At 40.5% G+C, this 11,903-nt stretch overlaps 1 protein-coding gene across 1 annotated transcript; it reads right to left on the bottom strand.

Moving 5' to 3' along the window:
• Nucleotides 1-4,043: 4,043 nt before the first annotated feature.
• On the bottom strand, nt 4,044-5,425 carry LOC147885363 (chlorophyll a-b binding protein type 1 member F3, chloroplastic-like). Its single transcript, XM_087396794.1, has 2 exons — nt 5,216-5,425; nt 4,044-4,830 (listed from the first exon to the last, which is right to left on the bottom strand). The coding sequence occupies exons 1-2, from the start codon at nt 5,374-5,376 to the stop codon at nt 4,179-4,181; spliced, it is 813 nt and encodes a 270-aa protein (XP_087252920.1). The 5' UTR covers nt 5,377-5,425; the 3' UTR covers nt 4,044-4,178.
• Between the last annotated feature and the right edge of the window lie 6,478 nt (nt 5,426-11,903).

Below are 11,903 nucleotides of genomic sequence, written 5' to 3'. Positions count from 1 at the left end.
GAAATGTTTCACATCAGATCACATCCAAAAGTCATTTCGAGCAGTGTGAAAACAATTTCAGACATTTTGAAAGTAAGTATCGACAGCCAAGAAAGGAAGATATGTGTAAGCTGTTGTCTAGTTTTTGAGAATAAACACAGTGGTCTGAATGACATCTACTATAGCCTTGTTCTACCATAAACCTATCAAACTTCAAATACCCCTGCCTTGGAGCTCACTTTAAACCATACAGACTTTTCTTCAATCTGCATACCAATTCCTGCAATGCAAGTTTTTTCAGTTGCATTGTCAAAAAAAGTAACATAATAGTGAGAACCACCAAGAGATGATACATCAGTAGGACCCCATACATCTGTATGCACAAGCTCTAAATTTTCTCTCTTCTTTTCTTTCCCAACTCTGAGAAAATTCTCTCTTCAGTTTTCCATAAACACAGTTCTCACAAAATCCCAAATCAACCTGCTTCAAACCTGGCAACAAATTTCTTAAGTGAAGAATCTACATCCCTTTCTCACGTAAGTGTCCAAGCCTATGATGCCATAGATCTATATTTGCTCCTATAGAAGCTAAAGCAATAGAGGAGTAAGCATTACTGGTACATAAATACAATGTACCTACCTTGGGTCCTTTTGCTATTACCATTGACCCTTTTGTGACCTTCCACAAATTTCCTGCAAATGTGGTTGTGCAGCATTTATCATCCAATTGTCCAGCTGAAATTAAGTTTCTTTTTAAATCAGGAACATGCCTTACCTTGTTCAACAACCATTGGTTTCCATTCTGCAATTTTATCAACACCTTGCCCCTTCCAACAACCTTCAATGCTTCATCATCACCTAAATGAACAACTCCAGAATCACCTTGAGCATAGTCTTGAAAATATTTCCTATGAGGTGTAGCATGAAATGAAGCCCCTAAGTCCACTACCCATGCATCAATGATAGTGTCCAATGAAAGAATTAAGGCATCTTGCAACACACTACCTACTACGTGTCCTTTATTCCCACAATGCCAGCACTCCGGTTTCCCTTTGGATTTGGATTTGCTTCTTCCTGACTTATCGCGATGTCTTGGGTTCTTTCATTGTAAGAGCCTAGGATCTGTTCTGCTAGTGCCTCGTCCCAAACATCCTTCCATGGTAGGCTTGTGAATTTCAATAGATGGTTGGCCTGCAAGATCCTTGTGAGGATGTCATTGTCAAAATCCTCAATGGGGTGTGGAGGAGACACACGAGAGGTTCTCTTTCTTTGGCGATTAGCACGCTCTCCCCTCTCCATGATCATGAAAACAACATATGAGCTAAACAAAGAAGAGGATGACGGAGGGAAAGGCTGAGTAGCATAGAAAATAAGCTGGTGCAATGAAAATAGAGAGAGTAGAGAGGGTGATGAAAAATCTGAAGCTATTGTAGACGACGACGAAGAGTTAAGAGTAGTATATTGAGAATGCAATTGAAGATGATAACTAGACTCCCTGACTGAAAGAAGTCAAATAGAATCTACAATTGAATGTCCTGTCAGATCAATGGTTCTCTAGACATTATATTATGCTTGGAATTTCACCTTATGGGCATTGCTTTGTGGATGTTTATCATTTTTTCCGATCTTCTCTGCATCAGTCCCTTCAAGATACGCATGCCCAGGGAGATTTAAAAATTGTCTATATCAAAACATCAAGTGTTCATGGCTGTGATTGATGAGAACTATGATTGATGGGTACAAGGAGACTTATGTACTCTCCCATTGTACTCTCTATGCTTAACCATGTTTGTAGTGTGAAAGTCTCCTCTTATATTTATAAAATCATGCAACTTACACATTAGATAATGAGACTTGTTGGCCTTGCAAAGGGTCTTAGGGAAGGAGTGGATTTTTGGGAGGTGGGTTGGGAAAGTGGGGGGCTTGTGAGTAGTTGATCAAGTTGACCGAGTTAGTAGGGGACTAGGGTCAGGTCTTAAGTTAATGGTATAGCTAGAAATGTTTGACCCAATTAGTACCTTTCCTATACAGGAACTTTCTTGTAGCAAGTTTCCTAAGTTTCTTGCCCATTTTTCACTCTATATGTGTGAAAGGGATGATGATCACATTCACCATCGTGACTTTCTGCAATCCATCGCAGTTGTTGCGTGGTTTTGCCAACATTCATTTTGAGCGATTCATCGCAGTTGTTTTTCCTTGTTTACCAAATCAATTTCTAGCCAAGTGTGGTAACTCTCAACATTGACATTTTTTTGTGTGGCAACAGGCCCTTCGATAAAAGAAGTCAAGCTCGTTTCCCTCACTGTACAAATCACTAATACGATAATGCTCGTAATCCCTTTCCATGAACAATTGTTTCCACCAATGTAGAGTGAAAAAGAAAAGAAACTGCAAGCATCCGATCATACGATCAAATGATTCGGCAAGAAAGATCTACGAGCCCTATAAAACTTGTCTGACTGTCTGATATATAGCACACAAGTGATTGATTTCGCGTTTGCATTTTTTCCTTTGCGTACTCTAACCAGGATTGATTGTGATGATTTCGAGTTTGCATTTTTTCCTCTACATACTTGGACGAGGAATGATTGTGAGTGACACTAGCTCTTTGATCCCACCTCACGGTTTCCATCATAGAAGGGTTACCAAGTGGTACTTTTGTATAAAGCAAGGCCATAGTGGCTATGGTTTGCCACCTTGTTTTAACTACCTTTGAATATTCATTCACTGCTACTTTGAGCTTTTTCTTCGTGTAGCATGTAGATAACGTTTGAATATTCATTTATAGCCACTTTGCGCCTCTTCTTCATGGTAGCATGTTGAAAAGGGGAAGGTATGAGAGTCTCAAAAAATACAAGGGAGGAAGAGAATCTTGGGAGGGACAGATTGCAAAGATGAATGTGTTGGTTGTCACAAGTTCGATTGCTCAAACATTTGCTCCAAGGATGTATATTTGCCTGCCCTTTTCATTCCCTACACTAGGTGAACCGTGCTTGCCTACATTTGTTGCATATGTAGCTTTAGGAAGGATAAAGGCCCTAGCACACAAGTGATTGATTTTGAGTTTGCCAAGTGATCACAAGAAGGGTAACACAAGTAATCATAGAAGGGTTACCAAGTGGTACTATAAAGTAGGGTCATAGTGGCTATGGTTTGTCACCTTGTTTTAACTACCTTTGAATACTCATTTATAGTCACTTTGAGCTTTTCCTTCATGTAGCATGTAGATAATGTTTGAATATTCAGTTATAGCCACTTTGGACGTCTTCTTCATGGTAGCATGCTGAAAAGGGGAAGGCTAAGAATCTCAAAAAAATACAAGGGACGAAGGGAATTTTGGGAGGGACACATTGCAAAGCACACCAAAGATTTTATGAATGAGTTGGTTGTCTCACATTCGATCGCTCAAACGTTTGCTCCATGCATAACCTTTTCAATCCCTACACTAGGTGGACCTTACCCACCTACATTCGTTGTATATAAAGCTTTACGAAGGATCAAGGTCCTAGCACAAGTTGATTACGAGTTCGTATTTTTTCATCTAACACGATTGTGAGTGTCATTTTCTCTTCTATCCCACCTCACCATTTTCCAACATAGAAGGGTTTTTTCGTATAAAGTAGGGCTATAGTGATTATGGTTTGTCAACTGCTTTTAACTACCTTTGAATATTCACAGCCACTTTTTGAGTTTTTTCTTCACGTAGCATGTAGATAACGCTTGAATATTCATTCACAGCTACTGTGCGCCTTTTCTTCATGGTAGCATGTCGAAAAGGGGAAGGTATGAGAGTCTTAAACATACAGGGGAGGAAGAGAATCTTGGGAAGGACACATTGCAAAGCACACAAAAGTTTTCATGAATGTGTTGGCTGTCGCTCCTTCGATAGCTCAAACGTTTTCTCCAAGAATGTATATCTGCCTGCTCTTTTCGATCCCTACACTAGAGAACCATGCACTACTCACATCGCTTAAGTTCCACCGCGTCACGCGCGAGGTTTCTAAAAGCATGAATCATAGACAATTATGATCGAGGACACGATCTATCATCTCAGACTTTCACATTATGAACAGCAATAGATTGATTCTCACATTATGAACAGATAGCCTTAATGTATTCAGTCTTTTTTACAGATTTATCCTGCTACCAGTTTCGGTGCCGTGTCTGCTTGCTGCAGTTTACAAGAATCCGTGGGTACATTTACGACCCAGGGACGAAACTGGTGGCATAAGCCCAGGCATTATTCACAGCGGGGTCAGCAAGGTGATCGGAGAGATTTTCGATGGGTCCTTTACCGGTCACGATAGCTTGGACAAAGAAACCGAACATCGAGAACATGGCGAGCCTTCCGTTCTTCAATTCCTTAACCTTGAGCTCGGCGAATGCTTCCGGGTCGTCTGCAAGTCCGAGTGGGTCGAACTGCCCACCTGGGTAAATCGGATCACTCACGTCTCCGAGAGGGCCACCAGCAACTCTGTAGCCCTCTACAGCACCCATGAGAATTACCTGGCAGGCCCAGATTGCCAAGATGCTTTGAGCGTGAACGAGGCCGGGGTTACCAAGATAATCCAGACCACCCTCGGAGAAGATCTGCGCACCAGCTTTGAACCAGACAGCTTCACCGAATTTGACGCCGTTCTTGGCCAAGAGCTCGGGAGTGACGCAGCCAAGAGCTCCGAGCATAGCCCATCGAGCGTGGATGACCTCCAACTCACGATTCTTGGCAAAAGTCTCAGGGTCAGCAGAGAGGCCAGCCGTGTCCCAGCCGTAGTCACCCGGGAACTCGCCAGTGAGGTAAGACGGGGGAGATCCAGAGAATGGGCCAAGGTACAGTGGGCGGTCAGGGCCATACCTGCGACCAAATAAATGAAGAGGATGATGAGAGACGGATACAACCGAAGATAGGACGCTCATCGCGATATCAACGTGACCATCCTATCAAGAGATCCATCAGAGCGACCTCCACAACACAACGTTCTTATCCTCAAGATTTCAGCGACACGTATATGTAGAAGTCGGCCAAGCTTACGTGAAAGCAGAGACAAGAACATCCAGAAGGAAAAGATGACTATATCTATCCTTCCTGAAAGCGCCAAAACAGAGAGAGAGAGAGAGAGACGCAGCCAGAGGAGCGGCTTACTTAGACGAAGTTATCCTCGTCGAGAAAAACAAAGCCTATAGCTACCCTTCCTGAAAGCGCCAAAGCAAAGCGGGAGAGGGAGAGAGACGACGCAAACCAGATGCTGCCGGAGGGAGCGGCTTTCTTAGACGAAGTTTTCCTCATCGAGATGCGGGCATCACTGGAGCTGACCTTGCGAACGAGCTCATTGCTCAGCTTGAGTGAGGTTTGGCCGACCAAGGAGGAGGAGGACAGAGCGGTGGCAGCGGCAGCAGCCATATCCAAGCCTCGCAGGGTATAAGAATTCAGACGGAGGAACTGTTTAACAATTGACGATGTTAGTGCTAAATACAAAATGAGTTGACACTTTGGATTGGAGAGATCTAGCTGACCAATGAGCAACGTCCGGCCCACGTGGAGGCCCTCCCACCCATGGATGGAAGATCAAGCTTCCCAATACATGCCTCGAAGCCCTCGCCCTCGAGTCTGGCCACAAAAATTCAAAAGCTACTTAAGAGACTCCAGCGTATTGAAATCCTGGCAAATTTGCCACCCAGCATATCGTTTCCAGGCATGGCAATCGTTCCCACGACCACCATGCTGTGCCAGAAACCTGCACTCGCTGAGAATGGGCCCCTCTTGTCTACAAGCATATTCAGAATACACAGCATGTTTGCGATGGAGGATGGATTTCACAAGCTTGAGGAAAGGAATCACTTGCTATTTCTGCTGAGGCTGAAATCCCGTCTCCATCGGCACCGAGAACTAGGGAGCGTTGCGGGGGAATGTTCGAAGCTCAAGCCAAACCTGGCAAATTTGCCGGGTTTGCTATACGTGCTTGGGGCTGGGGAGGCTGCCCAGTATGCAGCTTGCAAGGCGAGTGAAAATGTGTCCCCGCGTTGCACCGTCTGCAAGCGGCTTCGGAGACTTTTGAAGCATAAGCTTAGTGAGTTCTCTAATGCTTTACACCATCTCGGTTTTGAAGGACCCAATACTTTATGAAGCATTTTGAGGGTCCAAAATGACATAAAATCCACATTTTCAGGGAGAATTAGTTTTTCACTTAAAAACCCTCTTCCCTCCATTTCATTAGGCTATTTACAAAAATAACCCTTAGTCGAACTATTCCAAAGTTAGCTTTCAACTTCACCAACAAAATCGGCTTGGTGCAACTTGAGGAGCTGCGAGGAAGCTGAGAGGGCATGTGTGTTGTGTTGCTTCCTACAAGCCATGCCCAGGTAGGGAGAGGTCAGAAACGTCATCAGCTGGCTGAGTCTCTCAAGGTAACTTTGATGAGTGAGGAAGAGTTGCTGCAATTTGCTAGAGAGAACAAGGACACGGTTCAAGCGAATGCCACTCAGGGTCACCCTAAAATTCCTATCAGTTCTGAGGAAGGGCACACATATGCCGATGCCATCACGGGTTAGTCGCCTAGAGGTTTGTCTCCTTTGTCGGACATTGAAGCTAGCTCCCTTCTCAAACTAGAATTAGGGTGGAGGTTGAGAGAAGCGGAGAGGAAGGGTCTGCCTGACGGTAAGGTTCACTCAGTTTCCTGTGAGATTTCTCTTGACATGGTCAAGCCTAAGTTTGAACGTCTTGCACGAGGGGGTGTCTACTTGTTCTTTACTAGTAGGGTCCCGATCCTGGGGGAGCTTACCTAGCTCCTACTCTCCGAACGTGATATCCTTGCTTCCCAGTTTTCGGCTCGCTTTGTTGGGAAAGGGTTTTTCCTGGTGTGTTGTTTCTCTGAGTCGATTCGTGATCGTTTGGTGGGTAGAATGTTGCTGTTTGAGGGGACAATGGTGCTGGTGATTCCCTGGAGCCCCTCCTTCAGTGTGGAAGAATTTCTCTTCCATGACTATCCAGTGTGGGTTGAGTTTCTAGGACTGCCGTCTTGGTTGGGTTTGGCGGTTGAACGGATTGCTTCATCTAGGCCTGGGCAGAGTCTTGCTGGTGCCTACTCCGCCTAGAAGAGAGAACAGTCTCCCTAAAGTCTGGATTGGTATATCACGGCCGAGGTCTCTGTTCGTGGTTTCCCTTTCTGCGTGGTGAGTGTGTATGCTCCCAACACGACTAGCTCTCGTTGTAATTGCTGGGATGATTTGAGGGCGTCGTTATCTAAAGCATGTTGGCTAATTGGTGGTGACTGGAACATGACTGTCAATCAGGAGGACTGCTCTCATGCAAATGGTACCATTATGGGGAAAGAAAAGGAAGCCTGGGAATGCATGTCTCTCTCAGGGGTTAACGGATTGTGCTGAACTTATTAGTGAAAGAGGTTTGCTCTTCTCATGGACCACTAGGAGACAAGGGTTGGATTTTAGGGTAGCCAGCTTGGACAGGTTGTAGATGACTGGTGGATGAAGCACCGATGGGGGGGGAGACTCTTGTTGACACATCAATTTTTTATCATGCCCATGTGGTTTGGTCCTTTTCGATTCCTTTGTGTAGAAAGGCCCCTTGATATTCCTTTCAAGTTCGTCAATAGGTGGCTGCTGTAATCAAATCAGAGAGGTTTGGAAGGAGTGCACACCTAGCTTGGAAGACCCTTGTCTCACATGGGGCGTAGGTATTAGGGGAGTCCACTTGTTTGCTAAGCGATAGGCCAAGTAGAAAAGAGGTCATTCGCGGAGGATGTCATCTCAAATTGCTCTTTCATACACCTTGTAAATGTAAGGTGAATTTTTTTCTTTGATAGAAGTATCAATACTCTCTAAAAACATTGCTCCCTTTGGAGTAATGCACATTACATTTATTAAGGGCTTGGCTTGCTTACTCATCCACCCATCAAAAGCAAGAGTACATCTTCATTGAATCTTTTTTTAAATGCATCCCGCCATTCTTTTTTTTTACTTTGTCGAGGTGGACTTTAATGCATTATTGAAACCTCTTGTCTCTCATGGTATTGAATGCAATGCCATTCTTTATAAACTCTTTCATCCATCTCAAATGCTCTTCAAGCACTTGTTGCTTTTGCAAACCATCCTCCATGGATATTTTTCTCTTTTTAACTTGACTCATATTAAGGCATCATGCACCACTTATGATCCACTTATTAGTAGATATGTATTCTCCACTGTATCTCCTGCATTAGAAGCCTCCCCCACTTCCTCATTTTCATCAACCTCAGTGCTCGCTGCCACAAAAACACTTCCAGCACTTCTTATTAAAGTAAGAGTAGTTGATCCCTTTAATCTTTCTAAATATGACTCGCATAAGGGAAATACATTGGTTGGAGGACATGTACATGCTTTGACATCCATACCAATCCCTAAGAAATGTTGGTTGGTGTGAGTAGAACCACCAATAAACTTATGCCCACAAGATTTACACTATAAATACGATACTAAGGCAAGCACTTTTCGTATTTCCATACAATATGACTAGATTTTATTGCACACCATACTCAAGAGTAACAAACAAAAACATAAACAAAAATCATAAGTTTCAAAGTTAATAATAGAAGTTATTATACCTTAATTCATTAACTATTCATAAAGCATACATATTTAAATGCACATGTGAGAATGCAATTTAATAAAAGATTATACAGCCAATTTAAAAATTATATGTATTCTTTCAAGCAAGTATAAGAATGTAAATAATCACACATACATTCAGAGTATAATATTGAAAGAATATAAAAGATACACTCAAAGTATATTAAATGTGTTTAATATATATCCATTCATTCACGTACTATATAAAAAATAGAGAATATTCATTCAAGAGTAAGTGCAAGAATGTTATTACTTAAAATATCTCTATTCATTCACATACTTTTGAAAGAAGAGGGAATATCCATCCAAAAGTAAGTGTAAGAATATTATTACTTGAAAGTTCATCCACATACAATTGAAAGAATACATATTTATTCTTTAAGAGAGCAAGTGTAAGAACTCTAATTAGGAGTGCAAATAGTTATGCATTCATTCACATCCAATTCAAAGAATAAATATATTCTTTAAAGAGTAAGTGTAAGAATGTAACCTTGACAAATACAATATGCAAATTCTGAAACATTCACTTACATTCTATTGAAGGAATATAAAATATTGACTCAAAAGTAAGTGGAAGAATGTTTACTTAATGTTCATTCACATAAAATTAAAAGAACACAAATATATTCTTTCAATAATAAGTGTAAGAACTCTAATTAAGAGTGTAGATTTCAAATAGTTATGCATTCATTCACATCCAATTGAAAGAATAAATATATTCTCTTATCAGAAGTAAGTGTAAGAATACGCATTGTGGAACATTCATTCATATACTATTGAAAGAATAAAAAATATTTATTCAAAAGTAAGTGTAAGAATGCACTAGTTAAAAGTTCATCCACATAAAATTGAAAGAATTCATATATATTCTTTCAATAGTAAGTGCAAGAACTCTAATTTTATAAAGATACAACATATTCATTCACTTAATATTGAGAGAATAAAATACTCTCAATAATAAGTGTAAGAATGTAAGTTATGATTATCTATATTTTAAAAATTTATGATATTTCACAAGGTTGCAAAACATTCATTCACATGGTATGTGGCCTTTTATACATGTCACCTTTTGAAAGAAGGGCCATGCTTTCTGCCTACTCTTTTACACTTCTACTCCAAGAAGATACAATCTTCTTGGGCCCATGTGGCTCCTAGGAGATGAGGTAGGATCACATTATGGTGATTTATAATTTCAATCCTTGTGAGGAATTGAAGTACCTTGGCAGATTTGACGCGTGCCAGTCCTTAATGTCCTCAAAGGGAATTCCTCCCTTATGTTTCTTGGTGGAGAAATCCACCACATTTCCCATCTTGGATTCCAAGACTCAGTATCTATGGAAGGGCTCACAATGCACTAGAAGACCAAAGGTCTATCACATAGACTCGATATTGAAGTGAGGTTACAAGCAAGATGATCATGGAAAAATATCCCACACCAACATGGGTGCCATGTGGTGCTCATACTCTCAACTTGTTGTTGAAAGATATTGTACAATCGGTGCTACAAGATGTTAATGTGCTTGTTAGTTTCATAAAATGCCATCAGTACTTGCATGTTGTGTTTAGAGAGCGCTTAGTGAAGCAACTATGGCAATTTTGTCAGACTAGATTTGCCACATATTTTCTTGTGCTCACGAGATTGTTGAAGTATGATAGGCTTTACTTAAGATTGTTGTAGATAGACGATGGGCAAATTGGCTAGAGAAAAAGAGATGATACACACTACTAGGCAACAAATGTGCACACCTTGTATAGTCAGCTGCATTTTGGAGGAATGTTGAAAGAATAAAAGATGGCGTAGAGCCATTTGTGCTAGTGTTAAGGATGGTTGATGTAGATGCCTTTATTATGGATAAAGTGTACTAGAAAAGGTCTAAAGAAATTTGGTTGGTTAAAGAATATGTGCACTTCTCAGTCAAGGAGAAGCAATAAGTCGTATAGTTGGTTGATAAAAGATGGAAGCAGATGCACAATCCTTTGCATGGAGATGCATTTGCAGTGTATCCAAAATATCAGATGCATGCCCAATCTCAAAATCTAGAAGTCATAAACAACTTTCAAGAGGTTTGTAAAAAGTTGCTCTCGGGAGAACAAGGGAAATTAGCCTAATAGCAAAGAGTAAAATACACAAATCATGAAGGTTCATTTCGAGATCCTTGGTATCTAATGCTATAAAGACCACCGTTGCACCTACTTGGTCGAAGAAATATGATGGAGATATGTTAGAGTTGCAGCATGTTGCCACACATGTGCTCTCTGTTGCTGCATCATTTGATGCGTGTGAGCAAAACTGGAGTGCATACGATTTCATTCCTTCAAAGAGATGCAATTGATTAAAACCATCAAGAGCTAATGTCATGGTTTATTGTTTCAGAAACTTACAACTATTGAAAGGGCTAAATATTGTAGCCAGGGCAGCAAGTGGATCTAATGCTTTGAGAATCGGTGATGAACGATTACCTATGGAAGTTGTTGCTGAGGGCGCCTTCAATAAAGAAGAGGATGAGTTTGAGATACTCAGAGACAATAGCAACATGGATGAGAAGTTGATGGGTATGAAAATATGCTCGCTCAGTTCCATCTTGACTCCATATGTATCTTGTGTTACCGTGCATACATATATGACACAACTGACTTAAGATTATAATGTTTCTATCAAATTTTGTTGCATATGAGGGATGGATATGAGAATATGTTTATCCATGTTGTCACTCCACATACCTTATATTGTAGTACCTTGTATTATATCAAATTTGCAAGTGTTGCCCACTTATTTTTCAGATGTACCATTATGTTTTTCTCAATTGTCATACTAGTATGTTTTACTATTTTACTTCTCATTATGTACTATTTTACTTAGTTGATGCCAATTTTGATTAACTATGGTTTTGTCATGCTATTTTATAGGAGTTGGGGATTTACAATTGCTTATTGCTTTTGTCATGCTATTTTATATGATTTTCAATTGCTTATTCTATGATTGAGAGACATACAGTTAGTAGCAATGCTTTGTGACACTTTTAAGTGAAAACATTTTGATTAAATGTGATGAGCAAAGACACATTGATAGACAATTCAAATAGAACATTGCATTGTTACTTTTTTGTAAAGTATATGATTTTAAAACTGAAATATAACATGCATTTTCATATTTCCACAAAGAATTTAACATTTCAAAGAGTACCATGTCTCAATATTTGTTGCAATAAAAAAGTAAATGTCACATTACAATTGTTTGAAAGACTTTACATTCAACATGATATTTACATTGTAATAAAAAAGTCAATACACTACTTAAGATCTCAG

Source organism: Dipteris shenzhenensis, chromosome 25 (assembly GCF_047967505.1).
Source record: "Dipteris shenzhenensis isolate YYH24624 ecotype China chromosome 25, Dip_SZ_1.0, whole genome shotgun sequence".
NCBI lineage: Eukaryota > Viridiplantae > Streptophyta > Polypodiopsida > Gleicheniales > Dipteridaceae > Dipteris > Dipteris shenzhenensis.
This window is presented reverse-complemented; position numbering and strand designations above follow the sequence as displayed.